At 37.1% G+C, this 22,639-nt stretch overlaps 1 protein-coding gene across 1 annotated transcript; it reads right to left on the bottom strand.

Moving 5' to 3' along the window:
* Positions 1 to 57: 57 nt before the first annotated feature.
* Positions 58 to 20,975, bottom strand: col8a1b (collagen, type VIII, alpha 1b). The gene is made up of 3 exons (XM_067414891.1): positions 20,744 to 20,975; positions 5,970 to 6,264; positions 58 to 3,292 (listed from the first exon to the last, which is right to left on the bottom strand). The coding sequence occupies exons 2-3, from the start codon at positions 6,259 to 6,261 to the stop codon at positions 1,383 to 1,385; spliced, it is 2,202 nt and encodes a 733-aa protein (XP_067270992.1). The 5' UTR covers positions 6,262 to 6,264; positions 20,744 to 20,975; the 3' UTR covers positions 58 to 1,382.
* Between the last annotated feature and the right edge of the window lie 1,664 nt (positions 20,976 to 22,639).

A 22,639-nucleotide genomic window follows, 5' to 3' on the forward strand; every position in this document is an offset into this window, starting at 1 on the left:
TCCCTAATTACACAATTTCAGTTTATTCCTTTTATTAAAAATTCAACAACAATGACATTAAGTATTTTTTCTGCGCTATCATCTCTTTGCACATATACAAATTTAGTAATTCAGTAGTACAAATAAAAAATAAATTACAGAGAGGTTCTTAAGACTGCTTCTGTTTAACCTAGAGTGTTCATGTAGCCTTATCCAACATTGGGTGTGACTCATTACTAAGTAATTAATTACTGTAATTCAATTACTTTTCCATTTGAAAACATCAAGGGATTACTCTTTTAAAAAAATTATTTCAGTTACTTCAGATGTAATTTAATTTAATACTGTATAGACTATAACAATTCTATATAAAACAATGGTGAATTTAAAATCAAAATGTCATGTCTAATATTAAAATGTATGTTTTTATGTAACCTTTTTCCTACAATGGCCAGGTCAAGAATTATTTAATTTTATATTTAGAGCAGTTTCATGTCCATCCTTGTATTGTTCAACTGGTCAATGTTGATATTGCATGGAATTTTGAAAGTAATTAGTAATAAGTAATAGAATACTTTTAGAGAGAGTAATTAGTACAATAATCTAATTACACTGTTAAAGATATAATTGGTAGCTAGTAATTAATTACTTTTTAGAGTAACTAACCCAACACTGGCCCTATTGACTTTTAAATACCGATAAACTGTACTCGTTAACAAATCTATACCCTTTTGTTTTATTTTGATAAACAATGATCTGACTAAAATCAATTGGGTGAGAAAGAACCTAAATGTAAGGTTCAGGACATTTCATATATTTTACTGACGTGATGTTGTTAGTTAATGACATTGTCGCAAAGCAAAATATAAAAAACATAAACCATTATGTGCTCACATACTCTCTTGAAGTTCATTGAGATGGCACAATGAGAAACTACTAAGACAGCAGAAAAAATAGTGCATATCCAACAATCTGAACATTCTTCATTATGACAGAACATCACTTCATTTTAGACTGATATGTAGTCAATGTGACCCCATCTATATACAATCAATATACTGTCAAACAATAGGAAATATGCAAATAAATAATGTGATAATAGTTTTAACAAAGTGCTAAAAGTATGGCTGAATGTATACCATAAGATGTTAATAGACTGTTTATATTATGTAATTATGTATGCTTAAAACATATATTTAACATTATCTTGTATATTATGTATGAAGTTCCATTGCCACTTTAGCACAATCTGCTATAAAACATACCTGATTGAATCTCTGACTTAATTATCAATTTCTTACCTTTTTCCAGATATATAAAGTGGCTCTGTATTGATGGCACATACACAGTTTACTAAAGAAAATTGTAACATTGATTTTATATGGCTGACTTTTTTCACATATTCACATGGGATATAACAAATACCCAGAGAATGATGAGTGGGCGTATGGACCAGCGTAAAGTCCTGCAGCTTGGTCTGATGGTAACTGAACATGAACAGTGTCTCCAAAATGTAAGGGCAGCACTGCACTCCCTGATGCCTGATCCAAATAACTTTTTTTGTATTCATCATATGTATACATTACTGGCTCATTGTTCCTGTATAAGGCCACCCATACATTGTTTCCTTTGCAATGAACATGGTAGACAAAGTAGTAAATTCCAGGTATTTTGCAAGTGAAGATGCCAGTTTGAGAGTTGTAATTCTGGTTGCCATTGTGCAGAATCTTGTTGAAAACAACAGGTTGCCCAACTGGAGGAAATGGGGTTGTCAGCTGAGCTGTAAATGCTGGCATCTCTAGGCCATTCCTACCAATAATGGCTCCTCCAGGCTTTTCTTTCTTATAACCACTTTTTGCCCCATCTAGCCCAGGACCTGTCTCAGGAAGGATTTGTCCAATAAACGGAGACTGAGCAGGAGGTCCAGGTAGGCCAGGTGGGCCAGGAGGACCAGGTATTCCAGGTTGACCAGGGGGCCCACCCATTCCAGGTATACCAGGAGGACCTATTGGGCCTGGAAGCCCTGATTTTCCCTCACCTGGCATTCCAGGTTTTCCTGGTGGTCCATATTCCCCTTTTGGGCCTGGTAGACCGGGTGGGCCTATTGGTCCTGCTGGACCTACTGATCCTGGGATTCCCATTGGCCCTGGATGACCTTTCTCTCCTGGAAATCCACCTTCTCCTTTTACACCAGGCTTTCCAGGAGCTCCAGGAAAGCCAGGTAAGCCTTTGTGTCCATTTTCACCTTTAGGTCCTAAAGAACCAGGTATGCCTCTAGGTCCTGGTTGCCCCAATTCCCCTGGGAATCCTGGCTTGCCTGGATGTCCTGGGGGCCCTGGTTCACCCTTTGGACCCAGTTGTCCTTTAGGTCCGAGTGCGCCGCCTTCTCCTTTTGGACCAGGGAAACCAATACCTCCAGGGGGTCCCATGAGACCTGTAGGACCTGGGAGGCCACTTGGGCCTTGTGGTCCAATCATTCCAGTAAGGCCATCATGACCCATTTCACCTTTTGGGCCTTGAGGGCCAGGCAAACCACCATGCCCCTTTTCGCCTTTAGGGCCAGGATATCCTGGCTTGCCAAACCCTGGCAAGCCTGGGCCTCCAGGTAAACCAGAAGGACCTGGTTCACCCCTTCCACCTGGGAGACCTGGTTTCCCTGGCAAACCATCCAAACCAGGTTTCCCAAAGCCTGGTAGTCCTGGTGGGCCTATTTGTCCTCTCTCCCCTGGGAATCCTGCCAATCCTGGTTCTCCAGGTTCACCAGGTTTACCTTGCCCTCCAGGAGCCCCAGGTAGTCCATTTAGTCCTGGCTTGCCAACTCCCGGCAGTCCTACTTGTCCTGGTGGTCCTGGAAGTCCAGAATGTCCCTTTACACCAGGCAGTCCTGGGAGACCAATCCCATTTTCACCTTTTGGCCCTGGGAGACCAGGGATTCCAGGGAATCCCTTTTGTCCAGGTTCTCCACGAGGGCCAGGTTGTCCTGGAAGTCCTTGTCCACCAGGCTTCGCCACACCTGGTAGGCCATGTGGCCCTGGAAGACCTGGAGGTCCTGGCATTCCTATCTGCCCTTCACCACCAACTGGCCCCAACTCACCCTTCGGTCCTGGTAAACCTATACCTCCAGGTTTTCCTGGCAAACCTGGCATTCCTGGCTTTCCAATTCCAGGGAGCCCTGGTGGACCTTGAGAACCAGGTTTACCTGCAGGACCTGGGATGCCATGGCCAGGGAGTCCAGGAGGTCCCTGAGGCCCTGGAGGTCCCTTTGGACCAGTCTCACCTGAGGGACCTTTCTCTCCTCTTGGAATAGTTTCACCTGAAAAGAGTAACCAGTCAGCACTTCAAAAAACTAACACAGATTATTTGCATGTTTGAATGAATAAACTGCATAAAAACTGCATTTGTCCTAAAATAACTGCATGTTATTTTAGTACAAAAATGTATTAGTCAGTTTAATTTTAATCATGGTATAGTCTCATGGATAATAATCTTTTTAACAAACAGGCAACAAAAGGTTAGGGTTAATGGGGTCATATCAGATATAGTAAATATTTCTGTAGGTACACCACAGGGTTGTGTACTCTCTCCTATTTTGTTCATACTATATACAAATGATTGTCAGAGTTCACAAGATAATAGTTATCTAGTCAAATATGCATATGATACTGCATATTTCTCTCTTTACTTTCTCATTCAGATCAGGAACATGGTTCAGTTTTGTACGATTTTATTAAGAGCTCTGGCGCCTCAACCTGTGATCATTAATATTGCACAAGTGGATGTAGTAGAGGAATACAGGTCCTTCTAAAAAAATTAGCATATTGTGATAAAGTTCATTATTTTCCATAATGTAATGATAAAAATTAAACTTTCACATATTTAGATTCATTGCACACCAACTGAAATATTTCAGGCCTTTTATTGTTTTAATACTGATGTGTATTGGCATACAGCTCATGAAAACCCAAAATTCCTATCTCAAAAAATTTGCATATTTCATCCGACCAATAAAAGAAAAGTATTTTTAATACAAAAAAAGTCAACCTTCAAATAATTATGTTCAGTTATGCACTCAATACTTGGTCGGGAATCCTTTTGCAGAAATGACTGTTTCAATGCGACGTGGCATAGAGGCAATCAGCCTGTGGCACTGCTGAGGTGTTATGGAGCCCCAGGATGCTTCGATAGGGGCCTTAAGATCATCCAGAGTGTTGGGTCTTGCGTCTCTCAACTTTGTCTTCACAATATCCCACAGATTCTCTATGGGGTTCAGGTCAGGAGAGTTGGCAGGCCAATTGAGCACAGTAATACCATGGTCAGTAAACCATTTACCAGTGGTTTTGGCACTGTGAGCAGGTGCCAGGTCGTGCTGAAAAACAAAGTCTTAATCTCCATAAAGCTTTTCAGCAGATGGAAGCATGAAGTGCTCCAAAATCTCCTGATAGCTAGTTGCATTGACCCTGCCCTTGATAAAACACAGTGGACCAACACCAGCAGCTGACATGGCACCCCAGACCATCACTGACTGTGGGTACTTTACACTGGACTTCAGGCATTTTTGCATTTCCTTCTCCCCAGTCTTCCTCCAGACTCTGGCACCTTGATTTCCGAATGACATGCAAAATTTGCTTTCATCCGGAAAAAAGTACTTTGGTCCACTGAGCAACAGTCCAGTGCTGCTTCTCTGTAGCCCAAAAGTGGCTTGACCTGGGGAATGCGACACCTGTAGCCGATTTCCTGCACTCGCCTGTGCATGGTGGCTCTGGATGTTTCTACTCCAGACTCAGTCCACTGCTTCCGCAGGTCCCCCAAGGTCTGGAATCGGTCCTTCTCCACAATCTTCCTCAGGGTCCGGTCACCTCTTCTCGTTGTGCAGCGTTTTTTGCCACACTTTTTCCGTCCCACAGACTTCCCACTGAGGTGCCTTAATGCAGCACTCTGGGAACGGCCTATTCGTTCAGAAATTTCTTTCTGTGTCTTACCCTCTCACTTGAGGGTGTCAATGATGGCCTTCTGGACAGCATTCAGGTCGGCAGTCTTACCCATGATTGCGGTTTTGAGTAATGAACCAGGCTGGGAGTTTTTAAAAGCCTAAGGAATCTTTTGCAGGTGTTTAGAGTTAATTAGTTGATTCAGATGATTAGGTTAATAGCTCATTTAGAGAACCTTTTCATGATATGCTAATTTTTTTAAGATTTTGGGGTTTTCATGAGCTCTATGCCAAAATCATCAGTATTAAAACAATAAAAGACCTGAAATATTTCAGTTGGAGTGCAATGAATCTAAAATATATGAATGTTTAATTTTTATCATTGCATTATTGAAAATAATGATCTTTATCACAATATGCACATTTTTTTAAGAAAGGACCTGTATAAGTACCTAGGAATGATTTTTGGGAAGTTACATCAGAGATTGTTTGTGCTACGAAAGCTTAATTATTTTATTGTACAGAGATGAATTCTCAGATAATTTTACAAATCATTCATTGAAAGTATTTTGTCATTTTATTTGTTGGTTTTCATTACTGTCTACAGTGAACAGAAATCATTTACAAGGTATTATTACTATGCGCTCAAAAATAATGGGAGTTCCCTTACAAAGCCTTACATCGTATTATGAACAGCAAGTGCTGAAAATGGCGCACAAAATAATTGGAGACAGCACACACCCGTTGCATTTGGACTTCGAGTGTATGCCCCTGGGGCGGTGTTTAAGGAGAATTAGATGTTCCACACATCTTTATGAATTTACTTTTGTACCTGAGGCACTTAATGTAACAAATTTGGTTGATTATTATTATGATTATTTGTTGTTGAAAATCTTTTCAACATTAGTCAACATTGCCTACACTGTTCATTAAAATACATTTTTACGAGTAATAATATTAATATTATAAAACAATATTATAAATAACAATAATCTCTAAATAAATATGATTTCATTAAAGCTGAGCACAATATTATTATAAAAGATTTAGCAAAAATACCAACCTTTTCCTACAATGGGTTTACCCATGTGCATGGGTATATGTGGACGCTCTTTTCCATACTGAGGAAGCAAAGGCATCTCATTTCCGTATGGCACATGTGGCAGTTCCTTTCCACGATAATGGTGTTGGGGTATCCCCTCATTGCCATGTGACAGGAGAGGTAACTGAGGCAGAGGCTGGTGCTGTTGAGGCAGTTGCTTGAGTCCATAAAATGCCCCCGCATGGATATGATGTAGCAGACACAAGTGCTCCACCAGTACAAACAAGCGGGCAGAGAGGAGAGGCCCAGCCATGTCCTGTGGAATGGAGAATAGGAGAGAAGGATAGTAGTCTTGGGAAAACACAAAAAAGGCTAGCACCTAAATGTAGTAGAGCACTTTTATGCTTTGCTCAATCAGCACATTGTCTTAGAGAAGTTTGCTTAAGGATTTGGCATCCATAAGGTTATGGGTTTAATCAACCATTAGTACTAAGACAAAATGGCTAAGCATCCCAATACACAAGATAATTACTTCTCCATTAAAACAAAAACAAATTGCTGATGGAGGACAGGTAACTGAACAGAGAAGTGTCACAGCTTTGCTGCAATTTGGAGCAGTTAGTCAGGCCCCCATGGGCATTGAGTCTTGAGCGAAATCCAATCCACATGGTGAAAGCAAGAAAAACTCACTGTTCAGAGAGTCAAACCACAGTGTAGGAAACATTGGCAGCCTCTTTAAAGGGATAGTTCACCCGAAAATGAAAATTATGTCATTAATTACTCACCCTCATTTAATTCCAAATCTGTAAGAACTTTGTTCATCTTCTGAAAATAAATTGTTATTTTTGAGTTCTCTGATCCCTCCATAGACAGCAATTTAATTAATACTTTAAAGAAAGGTGGTAAAGACATTGTTAAAATAGTTAATGTGACTCAACCTAATTTTATGAAGCGACGAGAATACTTTTTGTAGCCAAAGAAAAACAAAAATAGTTCTGGCCTGTACCAGTCTCCTACTCAGTGTCTGCATTTATATAGTTCGCGCTTTTAAGATCTACGTCAGCCAATGCTTTTCACGTGAGCACCACAACGCATGCACAGCAGCTGCACTATATACGTAAACAGCATATGAGACTGGCACAGGCCAGAACAAAATTGTTGAAGAAAGTCAATATTTTTGTTTGTTTTTGCACACAAAAAGTATACTATCGCTTCATTAAATTTGCTCCAATTGATAGGAGCTCTCAGATTTCAAATAAAAATATCGTGATTTGTGTTTGGAAGATGAAGGTTTCCGGGTTTGGAATGACATGAGGATGAGTAACTAATGACAGAATTTTCATTTTTGGGTGAACTATCCCTTAAGTTATTCTTGAAAAAAAAAAAAAACGTCTTGCTTGCGCCAAGTGACAACATGGGAAACAGGATTAGACAGGAGAGACTCTTGGACGTTGAAGTACTGAAATTTGAACTTTCCATGCGTGTGGATTTGGATAAAACAGTTAGTCACTTTTGAATTCTTCTCCCATAGTCTCAAAGAAGATATGCGCCGTTGATGCACCATCAAAAATCAAAGGCTCATTCGGTTTTTACTTTCAGTTTCTGTAGTGAGTAATTGACTGGAGTTTGAGACTTTTTCACCAGCATAATTCATGCAAAGTTTTCTTGTGTGATATCCACTGGTTCGCCTCTATGATTTAAAATGGCAATATTTTCAATAATGCGACGTGGCATTTTCTTTTATCACCAGTTGCTTGCAAAATGATGGACAATGATTCACATTTCATGCATGTCATTTTCTGTGATGTACGCTTTTTTGCCAAAAGTACTGAAACACCGCTCCAAATAATTTAATTCCGGTGTCCCAATCACTTCGATGGTCACAGGTTTATTAAATGCAGGCGTTTCTACAAACATTTGTGAAAGAATCGGTTGCTCTCAGGAGCTCAGTGAATTCAAGCGGGGTACCGTGATAGGTTGTCACCTGTGCCATAAGTCCATTTCCTGAAATTTCCTCACTACTAAATATTCCATGGTCAACTGTTAGGGGTATTATAACAAAGTGGAAGCAATTGGGAATAACAGCAACTCAGCCACGAAGTGGTAGGTCACGTAAAATCACAGAGCGGGGTTAGTGTAGCCTTCAGATTAGCTCATGAACAGTGTGTAGAGAGCTTCATGGAGTGAGTTTCCATGGCTGAAAAGCTGTATCCAAGCCTTACATCAAGTGTAATACAAAGCGTTGGATGTAAAGCATGCCACTACTGGACTCTAGAGCAGTGTAGACATGTTCTCTGGAGTGACCAATCCCGCTTCTTTACAATCGGATGGACAAGTCTAGGTTTGGTGGTTGCCAAGAGAATGGTACTTGCCTGACTGCATTGTGCCAAGTGTAAAGTTAGTGCACAAAGCAAGGTCCATAAAGACATGGATGAGTGAGTTTGGTCTGAAGGAACTTGACTGGCCTGCACAGTGTCCTGACCTCAACCCGACAGAAAACTTTTGGGATGAATTAGAGCGAAGACTGCGATCAGGCCTTCTCATCCAACATCAGTGCCTGACCTCACAAATACGCTTCTTGAAGAATGGTAAAAAAGTCCCATAAACACACTCCTAAACCTTGTGGAAATCCTTCTCAGAAGAGTTGAAGCTGTCATAGCTACAAAGGGTTAGTCAACTCCATATAAAAACCTACAGATTAAGCATGGGGTGTCATTAAAGCAGGCAGGCATCCCAAAACTTTTGGCAATATATCTATACATATATACTTGAGCCCAAAGTTTTTAGAATGTTGTGTCATGCGTGAGACACAACACGCATAATAAATCAAATAGCCCTACTCTGAGTGAAATGCATGATGCTTTTGACGTCACCACCGGTGAATAACCTGTTTTTAATACTGTCTTGTAAACACAGTTTACTTGCATTGGTTTGCATGTATACCAGTAAATCAGGTTATTTCAATTAAACTGATTTTTGGTAATCATCATTAGCATATTGGTGTGCATGTAAACATGCTCCTTTTTTGCAACAAAATCAACCATAAATTACTAATAACAATTGAAATGCTAGATCCTTTTCTAATATTGTTGTTATCTTCAAAAGCATATGTAGAGTGGAAGGTGCTATGCAGAGCAATGAACGGCGTTTTAGTGAACTTGGGTGTACTTTTGTTTAATATTAACCACATCTATCATACTTCTAGCCCCTCCTGACTGCACAGAATAAGTTTCTGAATATCTATTAGGTTTTCTTAACATGCAAAACGACGGTGGTGTTTTAATTTTTCCATTTTTCTCATGTCAAGTTATGGAAGTTTAGAACTAGCTATTTTACAGCTGCGTTTCAATAAATGCTGAGACGTTGTCTTAACATCTAAAAGATTCAATTCGTTTTATAGCAAATACAGTTTTATAATGCTTTATTTATTTATTTTTTAAGGAAAATGTGATTCTTCATGACATGATCCTATATAAAGCCCTTTAAAAAAAATCTCTTTTTTTATCAATTCATATTCATATTTTGTCAATTCAATTCTGCCCTTTATACAGTTACTTAACTTATATAAAGACTGTATTGAGTCAATTTAGTTCACAGCAGATCAAGAAAAAAGTTTATGTTTCTGAAATATAACAATAAATTAATAACATAAAAGTAAAATAAATACATAAAAATAGAAGAGAAAAAAACTGCGTCAAAAATACCAATAACCACTGTCACGATGCAAATTGTTTTCTTACATAATCTATGCCAAACTATAGTCAGCATTGAAGTGTCACATTAATTATGCATTAAAAAGAGTGACTTTGTTTGCAGTAACAGACCCAAAACAGAAGTAATACGTTTGTTGTACAACATGAGCACTAGAGGTCAGTAACTGCCCACAAAACAGATATAAACACTGTTTCTTTAAAGCCACTATTCACTGTTTTGTATCCAATGTTTTGTTCAGAAGGGGGAAACAATCATAAATGATCACAGATAATACCAATAAAGCACAAAAAATGTAAACTCCCACAATGTGAACTGCAACTTTTACAAAACTTTACACTCAAAGTTACACAAAATACAGAAAAAGGCCTACATATTGTCAAGGTAAACACTACGGTACAGACAACTTGATTTATTTATACCTTTTTTGTACATTCTTTCTGTTGCTTCACAGCCACATCCCTTTTCCTGAAACTCTGATGAATGGGAAACCCAGCCACTGCGTTACAGAGTTGCCATTTTAGCACCCAGCCGACAGCTGCGGTACAATCCAAACCGTGAGCCTAAACCAAAGCCGACCCCAGAGTGGAGGGGGCATACTGCTTTGATTGAGAGCGGGGGGGAAAAAATCTTAAAAGCGGGAATGCTTTTTATGGAAGTTCTTGATTCTAATACATACAGACGTATTGGGATCAGTGTGTGGGTGGGATGCCAGGGCTTTGATTCTTTTTTGTGAGCTACTGTAAACAGAGATCTTGATTGATCTAGCATGAATAGAATGAAAAGACTAGGTAACGTAAACCATTTTTCTTGGGATGCTGCCAGCCAGGTTGATTGTGACTCTAAAGATACTTTCCACCTCTTCCACATATCTAAACCTTCTTCAGTATCATCTGTTTAGAATTACTCTGTTCAGTTTCTTTCAGGGGGAGCCCATTTTTTTTAAGGCATGTAATTAATAACCTTTATTTAACCATGTTAAAAACTCATTAACATATGCGTTAACAACAATGAATAATGAAGCTGAATTGAATGAATAATTAAAAAAAAGATCCTGACATAAAATACAACACATTAGTATGGATGATGAGGAGTGACACTTCAATTTATTCAAGAGCAATTACTCTTTTAAATTGACATATAAATTAGTTTCCCTTTTTCAAAACGTAATTAATATATTCTTTTATTGCAACATTTTAAACAAATGAACTTAATGGTTCATTTAAATACATATTTTATCTAACTATTTATTCAAGAGATAATTGATTCCTATTTGTTTTAACCGTTGACATTCATTTCTTCATTCACATACTACATATTAACCTGTATATTCTGTTTATAGCAATAATCATCTCTATTTATATCAGTACATAACCATGTCCTGCACTTATTCAACCACTGTAAATACTGCACTTTCTACTATTGCACTTCTGGTTAGACCCAAACTGCATTTCGTTGCCTTGTACCTGTACTTGTGTAATGATAATAAAGTTGAATCTAATCTAATCTAATCTAATTTGTTAATTTCTTTAATCATTCGGCACCAAACCCAACCCATACACTTCATTCCTCAGAAATGATTCTCATTCCTTAGGCCTCTTTATCACACAGAGATGTTTTCAGAGGATTTTGTGTCATCTTTAGTGCTGGCCTGGAACTGTAACTTTGGGAAAAAAAACAATACTTTGTCTGTATTCAACAACGTACCCTATATCCCCAAAAAATTATCATTCCATCTGAACATTTCTCAATTGCTGCTGGCTGTGTCTGAAAATTTACATAGAATATCATAATCAATAGCTCTCATTTGAATCTGTGATACCCACCCGGCATTAATCAGAAATGAGATGCAGGAACAATCTCAAGAGAATAATTTCAAGAGGTCATGGGGGGGGACAAAAAAAACATGGCCAATAAAAGCTTCTGTTCGTTCTGAACTCAACAGCTCTGTTCACAACCAGGCCCAGTCAAATCTCTGTGATTATTTATCAAATTCACAAGGCTAAAGCAAGCATCTCACGCTGTTCCCCCTGGCCAACATTGGATGTTCCATGATTCCAGAAAAATCTCTTGAACAGATTTGGGTGCTGAAGCCAAAGGCGAGGGTCAAAACCACAAGGACTAGCATGACGGAATAACAGCAACCCTACACGTCCACTACGAAGAGCAGGAACCAATGTTTTCCTCCACTCTTTTTGGCCAAAATTTACAACCGCAGCATTTGTCTGCTTGGTTTCATGCCACAGCTCTGTTATCGCCCTGCCCCGATTCTAATATAATCAAATTTCCATTCCTACTTCTCTGACTGCTTCCAGATGTGCACATCAATTCACAATAAACAAATAAAGAAGAACGTGCTGGGTGTCAACCATGTAGTTGATGATGGCATGAAAAGAAAGTAAGATATGTTCAACCTTACATTATTTTGGCCTATTCACCTCTGAAGCCTTTGCTTTTGATTTCTGGCTTCAGTGTACAATTTACAGCAAAACATTGCACACATGTTTGTTTAAAATTGTTTAAACAATTTTTGGGGACCTGTGTACGTACCCTTACAACAGACAGGACTGTGGCTAGCTGGGCGGGGCCGAGAGCCTCGAGAGAACAGCGCAAGGCCAGTGGCGTGATTGAGAATGAATGTAACCTGCATGCCACATATCTCTCACGGTGGAGCTTCAATAAAAGGAGGCACGACAACGGTGAAGGCCGAGAGAGGACCAGGTTGTGTTTTGTATGTTTTATTATGTGTGTGCGGCTGTCGTCCGTGAGGGGTTGCAACTTTTACCTTCATTTTGTATATATTTATTATTAAAGTTTTGAAATGTTCGACAGTTCCCTTCTCTTTCTTCCCTGAACAACATATCGCGTTACGAGGACATAAATTGGGGGCTCATCCGGGATCTGAACTCAATCCAGTACATTTTGCATTTAGACACTTTCAGAGTTCCCATGTTCAAGTGAAACCTGTAAATATTAGAATATTAAAACATATCAGTGCCTAGTAAATACATAGAAATAAACTCTTTGCTCGCAATCGGCACAATTTTTCGTAATTTTTGACGAAATGCTTCACCACTACTGACAGAATTTTCCGGCTTTGCGTGTATTAACGATTATATGGTAGGGGATGCTATTACACACCTTCTGAAAGAGTACTGAATCTCCTGATCAAAACAAGTTAAAATATATATTTATATGCAGAATGTAGTCTTAAATTTTTTTTTTTTTATATTTTAATTAAAATAATAGTAAATAAATAGAATATTTTAATTAAACACCCACATTCAATTGTTAACAAAAAAAATGCATTAAGCTAAAATAACACTTTTTTGTTTAAAAGCAGAGGCTGTGCTCTTTCTTTTTACATAATGCATGTTCAGATATTTATAAAACAAAATTTTTGTGAAAATTGTTTTAAAAAAAAGTCTGGTGTTGAATGGCAACTTTTTTTTAAAAAAAAAACGGGCGGAGAAAGAGTTAATAAAATCTTATTTGTCATTAATATTTTTATACTGAATATCCATTTTTTTCTTATGCTCTGCTCAGGGAATTAAAAAAAATGAATGGAAAGGCCATGGAAAAGTAATTGAAATTCGTGAGCCAAAAAGGGAACCCTGCACTTTTACATTGCGATAGTCAATGTAACAAAATTACCAAGACACTTTGGATAAAAATAATCTGTAGCATGCCAACTAAACCAAATGAGATGGAACAGATGCAAATGTCTTTTTAATAGTGATTATAATTTTGTACAGTTACATTCCTGTAGCTCAAACAGACAAGCAAAACAAAGGTCATAGGTTCGATTCCCAGGGAATGCATGAACTGATAAAACCAATGTAAGTTTCTTTGGATTCAAGTGTCCGTAATATGCATAAATGTAATTATTATTATTTATTTTTTTAAGAGTGGTTAGTTTAAGGCAGTGGTTCTCAACTCTGGGCCACGAGATCCACTTTCCTGCAGAGTTTAACTCCAATCCTAATCAAACACATGAACAAGCTAATCAAGGTTTAGCTTCAGGATTAATAAGTAGGGGAAATTTGATCAAAAGTTGGAGCTAAACTCTGCAGGACCTTGAAGGCCAGAGTTGAAAGCCCCTGGTTTAGGTTGATGTACTCCATAATGCTGGCAAATGGATTTATGATAGAGCATTTTGGAGTTTCTCTTTCAGTTCTGGCTACTGAATTTGAACAACCTTATGGTGCTTTATAGTCAGCATGACCGTGATAATAAAGTGCTGACAGTAAACAGCAGAAGATGCCAAAAAACACACTCACCCACCCAAATACCGCTCCGTGTTTCCACCCTACAATTACTACAGGTCTTGCTTTCTCTGGAAATGGGAAGAGTGAGAGAGAATGTCAAGACATTTCTCCCATGAAACTACAATTCTCACACACACACCCATTTACCTACACTCTTAAACGTAAAATGGCATTTATGGCTTCATGAAGAACCTTGGAAAATGTTCTTTACATTAAGAAAGAATTGGTTCTTTGAGAACTGTTCACACTGTAAACCTGAATAAGTTGGCAGAATTTCAATAATTTGGATCATATTTTTTAAGTTAAGAAATGTAAATTTTAGGATTTTTATTTTGTAATCATACATTTAAATTAATCTGAACTTGAAATGTTTAAGTAACATTTTACTTGCTGAATGAGGGCAGCAATATAATATATTTAAAGGGGTGATGAATGGAGAAATATACTTTTCCTTGAGCCTTTGATATATAAAAGGTCATGGTAATATAACAAAATCCTGTACGTTTCAGAGCTGAAAACTTCCTTGATAGTAAAAGAAAAGCTTTTACTTTTATTGACAGCAGGCCCAGAAAACGCGAGATCTCAGAATATGCCAAACCTTGCCGCCTCAAGCCCGCCCACCGACTCATGGAGCTAAACGGATCGTGCTACCAAGCAATAAACATGCCGGTTCCAGTTCACGTGCATATGACATTACACGTTTGTTTGCTTTATTTCATAGCTGAACAGTTTCTGAACAGGACACTAATCGAGCTGGATTTGTAGACATATTGAGATTAAAACACAATGTTGTGCCTTCTTTATTGGATCCGACAGGAATGGTGCAACACACTTATGTGAGTAAAACATGTTTTTATATGTGATAGTATTGCATTGTTACAGATTGTATTAAAAATGTGTATGTGTCTAACTGATTAACATACTTTAGCATGCTTTCAAAGGCTGAATAATGCTTTATTTGAGGTGTTGTCATTGTGTGATCAGACTCGGAGATGTATGGGCCAGGGCTTGGGGATGTTTTTCAGACGGGCTACCGAAACGTAATCTTGAATAGTGAAATAACTTTCTTGATGTGCGTTGTTCACTGTCTTGACTTGATATTTGAAATGCATACGTGTGTGTGTGTGTGTGTGTGTGTGTGTGTGTGTGTGTGTGTGTGTGTGTGTGTGTGTGTGTGTGGTTCATGCTTATATCAACCAATGGTTGGGCCAAGCAGCTAATAAAAAAATAACATTCCAATCAATTGTGATTCGTGGGTGGATGAGAGATGAATCTTTGTGTTTGTTTAACAAAGACATTTTGCAATCTCTGTGAGCGTTTCCCCACACACTTTCAAAACAATTCTCAGATGTACTAACAAGGGAGTTGAAGCTCATTAAATATGCAAATCTTATCCAGTCCTAGCCGTGGGCGTTTACTTCCAAGTCTTCAGTACAGCACGCCCATTCAAACTGAGTATGCAGGACAGAGTTTCAAAACCAATATAGAAAATAGTCAATTGCTTATTCATTATGATGTTTTTGAATGTAAAAACCATGCAAACATCATTAGTTGACCTCAGACAACAATATAATTTTTTAAGCCAGTTCATGACCCCTTTAACATCTGTTCTTAAATTAAGCTCACAATCTACTCGTCACCATGATAGTAACCCTACAAAAAAAAAAAAAAACTAGTATTACAAAAACTAGCTTTTAAACTAGCATAAAAAAACATTAAACACTACTAAATCTCCCACTTAAAATTAATCTTGCGCAAAAAAAAAAACAAACAAAAAAAAAGCATTACATAGCACTTAATTTTGGCAAATACTCTCTCTTTTGAGTGTCATGGCAAAGCATGCTGGGAAATCTAAATCCCAGCCCAGTTTCGGTTATTTTTAAGTTAGTCTAAATTAAAAGAAACAAGTTCATGAAACTCAAAACAACGAAACCATTCAGATTATTTAAAATGTGTCAGTTTTGAGAACTCAGGTCTAAATACTCAAAAAAGTTCATTAGTTTGAACTAATTTGTTCAATTTGAGTTGGCATTACTCAAACCAATTAATTATGTTGAGCATTGGAGTTTACAGTGGCATTGAAAGGTTCTTAATGGCACAAAAATTCTTCATGATGGCATCGCTGCAAAAAGCCTTTTTTGTAACTTGTTTTTTAATAATTTATCTAAATTTCCACATACCGTAAGCTTTTTTATAAAGCTACTTAAAAAAATACTACTTACTAACCCAAAATATAATTCTCATATACGCCAAACATAAATCTTGCCTTTTTAGAATGAAGTAATTCGTAAGAAATTCATAAGCTACAAAATATTATCTAGACATCGCAATGATATTCAGCACAGTTGCGTTCTTGCTCGTGTGATATAGCACAGATACACTGAGGTTGAGTTGCAGTTATTCCTCAGGACAGCGGAATGCAGAATCAGCTGACAAAACGGACCATGAGCCAGAACTGTTGCCTGCTGTAAAACACATTCCCTCGCTCACTCAGTAACTCACACTTCTCTCTCAGGTAGAAGGGGAGATTTTCATGTAACCATAAGGTTTAGTGAATGGGGAATAAGAGATTTGGGGCAGTATATAAACCATTATGAGGTAGCAGAAAGCCACTCTGGAACTAGTTAAATTTGTGCCTGAAAAAAAATAATAATGTTTTGATACCATACAGACTCTGGCAGTAGATTCTTGTGTGCCTTGTGATTAAGTCAAATGCTGTAATACAATAATAAAATAAAATTGATTTCTCTTTCAAAGCATGTTGTGTAGACTGAGCACACAGATCTGTTACATTGATCACACGTTTTGGAGTTGACAGTATATCAACAAGCCAAATATGAGGCCAAGGGTTTTAACTGGGTAAAACACAGACATATTTTATATTTTATTGTTATTAATATATTCTTTTATTTAATTAATATTTTTAATTAGCTTTTATTTTAATATTTTTCCTTTTAAATTCAGTTTAAGTTTCAATAATTAACTTTTTTTGTGTACATTTATCTTGTATTTTATTATTTTTTAACATTATTATTATTTATTAATTACTACTTCAATCTAAACCAAACGAAAATTAGATATGCTGCAACTAAATATATTTTTAGTTTTTTTTATATTTTATTGTATTTTATTTTATTTCATGTAACAAAACATTGTTTTTTATGGTTTTAGTTTTTGTTAATGATAAGGATTTAAGGAGTTTATGAAAAAATCACACACAAGTGAAAGGATATAAAAGTACAAATCAGGTGTAATTTGATTTTGATTTACACAAACACGTAAATTCGATGTAATGGTGATTTGTTGCTATTTTGTGACTTTTTTTATTAGATTTTTTTGTGTAAAAATATTAAACTAAAAATGTAACCAAAATTGAAATGAAATATGTTTCCGCCTACTGCAGAGTTGAAGCTTTCAAAGGGCAAGCAGCATGGCCCCCAATGACATCGGTGCAGTCCTTTAGATCCAATCAATTTCTCAATCTCTATTGTCTGATTACTATATCAGCAATATTAAATGGCCTCAGATGACTCTCATTGTTGATGCACACTGATGCCAGTGATTTATATCAGTGCAAACACAGACCAGGATCAGAGGTGTGTGTTGGTGCATGGTGAGCGTATATGTGTCAGATTCCAAGCCCACGTCCCCTAGTTCTGCACACGCTCAGAAGCGAGTGGCTGGGCAAACAGGGGACCAAAAAAGAGACCTGACGGAAATTAAGTCTAAAATCCAGCTTTTCCTCACACCTATAAGGTGTTCTGCAAGTTATGCGCAGGTTTGGATGTCATAAAACATTTAAAAATGCTAATCATGAGTATTAATTAGGTTCTGCGTGAACATTATTATTTAATAGTTTTACAAATAAATAGTCTATGTGATGTATTGATCTGGAGATGAAGCCTGCGGTAGAGTATTTGCTCATTTCCAAGTCAAAACTCAAATGTAAATTATAAAATCACAATTATAAATCTATTTTATAATCTATGAACTATTTCGATAGCTCATTAAGTATATGAAATGGATTGACCAGTTCAGTTCCTCTCATTATTTTAGTTGGGTGTGCACACCGCAAATTATGCCGTTATACAAGATCAAACTGCTTCCTATTATACTTTTATATATATTTTTATATGTAACAGATTTCTGGGCTTTTCCAAGGAAAGTATACATAATAAATGCTATTTTTGATTAGCCCTGAACCTTGTCAGTCTTGCAAATATCTGGCGTCTTAGAAACCAAATCTAAGCGCGGAGCCAAACCTCTCTTTAAACAGAGAACTGTTGGTCCCCGCCACATTTTGGTGTTCTCGTTTCAGTACAAAGCTGATTTGACATGAGAAACTATTTCCAGGGAAGACCTGTAATTCTATAGTCTACGATGGAGAAGATTTGTACGGTACACAGCTTTTGGCCTTCGGATAGAGGTCAGTACAATAGCTGCATTCATGATCCAAACTACAGTACGTGGTCCATTTGGTTCCCAAAACCCCAGAACCGAAAGATTGAATCTAATGGTTCACTCACTGAATGAAGCGGAATCGTTAAGAAGGGTTATTCCCTGAATGTATAGAAAAAACCTTACTGTGCCATGTTAACTCTTTGACAGAAATTTCTGGACTTCCATGCGTTCGCTGTTATACGGTAGGGGGCGCTATTACAGATCTTCTGAAAGAGTACCAAATCTCCCGATCAAAACACAGGTTAAAAGAATAGGAAGCAGAAACAAGTGATAAAAGCATTGCTTATGCACGTTGTAGTCTTTGACAAAAACGCAATTTTCAAATCAAAATGTTTATTTTTTTTTAGTAAACGAACCCACATTATATTGTTGATAAAAAAATTATGCAAAAGCTACTTTGTATTTGTTTGTTTTTAAAGCAGAAGCTCTGTTCTTTTGACATATTGCATGTTCATATATTCATATCTAAATATTCCAGAGACCATGAAAGTTTTGTGAAAATAAAAATAAAAATGCTGGTGCTGGTTGCTCTTATGTCAATGTGTTAAATATGCAGATTATGCATATTCAAAACAGTTTTAATATTTAATATTTAACAAAAAAATTATTGTTTCTGTTTAATATATTTGTTAATAGTGCTGTGAAATCGATTAATGCAATTAATTGCATCTAACATATAAGTTTGTATATTGTATATATAGTAATATAGTAATATACCGGTAGTAATATATATATATACACACACAAACTTTTATGCTATAGCTTAAAGTGATTAATCAGAATTAATCGTTTTGACAGCACTATTTATTAAGTATATAGCTTGGGAAAATTATTTTTCAAGTAATACAAAATCAGTAATGGAATCATAAAGGAACCGCAATTGGAATATAGAATAGAATCATAAAATTTCTTTTAAAGGGATTAGTTCACCCAAAAATGAAACATCTGTCATCATTTACTCACCCTCAAGTTGTTCTAAACCTGAGTTTCTTTGTTCTGATGAACACAAAAGAAGACATTTGAACAATATGGGTAATCAAACATTTGATGGACCCCACTGTATGGTGCTCCCATAGTATAAAGTCACTGGGGACCAGAAACTGTTTGGTTACCAACATTGTTCTTTTGTGTTACATTTTTTCTTTTTTTCTTTTGTGTGAGTAAATGATAACAGAATTTAAAATCTTGGGTGGACTATCCTTTTAAGTATAAAGTTTGCAATAAATCCAGTATTGAAATTATCTTCATTATCTAGAGGAATATCAATGCATTGCTTCCTTGAAAGTACTGTAAAAATACTTTAATCGCTAAAGATCGTCAAACTAAACAAATAAGAAAATCATTATTACAAACACAAACTCTACAGAAACTTCTCCTGGATTTAAACTACATCACTATTTGAATTGCATAGACAGTTTAATCAATTTAGTGATCAATGTCAAGACCGGAGTAGGAAAAAAAACTGCATTTTTGCAATCCATCTGGATCAAGAGGAAACGGGAATGGAAGAAAGGTTGACAAGCACCACAGCTTTCCCTCAGTGTCCAGAGCTGGTCGTGTGCCCACAGGAATGGATCTTCTGAACCCTGGAGACATAACATCCAGCACTGATCGCTGTAGGAAGCAGGGAAAATCACACACAGCCGTCCTCCGGCTCACAGCCATGCCCAGCGCCAGGAAAATCAAAGTGAAACTAAAGCGAATGTGGCTCGAGAAATATACAAACCCTTGAGCAGAGCTGGATAAAGACTCTTGCACAACAGCAGGTGTGGTATGCAGCAGGATATGAGAATACACACTTATAATCAAGCCAAAATCTAATTTGTCAAAAGGATTGGACAGCAACTTGGGTTTCTTGTTAGTAAAGATTAAAAGAAAAAAGTTGGTTTATAAAGGTAGTTTCCTAAATAAAATAATTATAATCAAGTATCTAGGTTCCCAACTATTTTGACCACTGAATTTCCATGGATTTTCCAATATTTTTCCAGTCATTTGAAACAGGAAAAATAATTTGTGTACTCATGTCAATGAAATATTTCACACCCAATACCATAATTTTTCATATTTTAAATAAATACCATAACTTTTTTTTTTCAGGCCTGGAAATCAACATTAATATCCACAGGATTTCCCAGACCATGCCCTACTCCACAATCTTTACAAATCCAAAATGACGGATAACCCAAAAGCTGCACCATCAAACAACAAGAAACATCTATCATAAACTGATATTACTTTTCTTTGCTTGTAAACTCCCATTCAGATCAATATCAATGCAATATTTCACGTCACTCATTATTATTATTATTTTTCCCCCTGACAACGTGCATTAAATACAGTATGTGCAGCACTCACCTCTCTCTCTCTCCTGGCCTCTCTCTGTCTCTGCCTTCTGTTTATCTCTCTCTGAGTGAGAAGTGACGACGATCCAGAAGACAGAAGGAGAAATGTAGTTGGAGGCGTCAGGCAGCATGGTTTCCACTTTTATGGGCAGGTAGGAGGGGCAAGGCAACTCCTCAAAGGAGGTGGGCAGAGGGGAAAAGAAAAAGAGAGAAAAACGTTCACGCAAGCCTCCACCCAGGGCGTCGATGCAGTAGCTATTTGGTTCAGTTATGACATTTATCCACAGTAGCCTAATATATATTTGTAACATATACTTATTTAAGCTATTTTGAATACTTTGTGGGGGGGGGGGGGGGTATGGGGGTTCAGAGTAACAACAACTAGTGATAAATAAACTGCATGTTAAATTATCTTAAAATTATTTATTTTATGATTGTATTCATATGTACACTAATACACAGTGCTGGTAAACACAATAAAAAACATTTACCAGGCGTTAAACGGAGGGGCGTTAAATTGATCTGAAGTTGTTCATTATTAATGTGATATTGATTTTTGGATTATTATAGATGTTAAACTTAACCTTTCTTCCTTCAGTATATGTTCATTACCAGTATCAGGATCTTCCACTTCATCTTGGAAGTTGGAGCAAGTGTTTATTTCCTGAATGTATAAGTACACTTAAGTGTTTTGAAGTGTTTGAGTAAATTATACTTTGGCCCCTATTTTAACAATCTGAGCGCATGGTCTGAGGCGCAGGTGCACTGAGGGCATGTCCGAAGGGCGTGTCAGATCCTCAAAAAAGCAACGCGCCAATAATGCGCCTGAACACAGCTGGTTTTCAGATCAGCATACCGATGAGTGAACAGACATATATATATATATATATATATATATATATATATATATATATATATATATATATATATATATATATACGTATTTATTTATTTAACGTATTTACGTTGACATGTACCACCTACCTAAGCATTGTTGCAGACAATGTACACATTTTAATAGAAATGGTATTCCCTGGTGACTGTTGCCTCTTGCAGCAAAAATGGTTCAGGAAGGGTTTGAGGAGCACAACAATGAGTTTGAGGTGTTGACTTGGCCTCCAAATTCCCCAGATCTCAATCAAACCGGAGCCTATGTGAGATGTTGAACAAACAAGTCAGATCCATGGAGGCCCCACCTCGCAACTTACAGGACTGTGGAACTGATGCTTACATCTTAGTGCCAGATACCACAGCACACCTTCAGGAGTCTAGTGAAGTTTATGCCTCGACGGGTCAGGGCTGTTTTGGCAGTAAAATTTAGACTAACAATATTAGGAAGGTGGTCATAATGTTATGCCTGATTAGTATATATATATATATATATATATATATATATATATATATATATATATATATATATATATATAGGATATATATATATAGAAATCCTAAAGGATTATTAGGAACACCAAACTAATACTGTGTTTGACCCTCTTTCACCTTCAGAACTGCCTTAATTCTACGAGGTATTGATTCAACAAGGTGCTGAAAGCATTCTTTAGAAATGTTGGCCCATATTTATAGGATAGCATCTTGCAGTTGATGGAGATTTGTGGGATGCACATCCAGGGCACGAAGCTCACGTTCCACCACATCCCAAAGATGCTCTTTTGGGTTGAGATCTGGTGACTGTAGGGGCCATTTTAGTTCAGTGAACTCATTATCATGTTCAAAAAACCAAATTGAAATGATTTGAGCTTTGTGACATGGTGCATTATCCAGCTGGAAGTAGTTATCAGAGGATGGGTACATGGTGGTCATAAAGGGATGGACATGGTCTGAAACCATGCTCAGATAGTCCGTGGCACTTAAACAATGCCCAATTGGTACTAAGGTGCCTAAAGTGTGC

This window comes from Pseudorasbora parva, chromosome 14 (assembly GCF_024679245.1).
Source record: "Pseudorasbora parva isolate DD20220531a chromosome 14, ASM2467924v1, whole genome shotgun sequence".
Taxonomy (NCBI): domain Eukaryota; kingdom Metazoa; phylum Chordata; class Actinopteri; order Cypriniformes; family Gobionidae; genus Pseudorasbora; species Pseudorasbora parva.

What these genes read in the sequence shown, in the direction of transcription:
- col8a1b (XM_067414891.1), bottom strand. Translation starts at nt 6,261, where the DNA reads ATGGCTGGGCCTCTCCTCTCTGCCCGCTTGTTTGTACTGGTGGAGCAC. An exon ending in TAAACCCATTGTAGGAAAAG is followed by an intron (nt 3,293 to 5,969) that starts GTTGGTATTTTT and finishes TACTCTTTTCAG; the next exon opens with GTGAAACTATTCCAAGAGGA.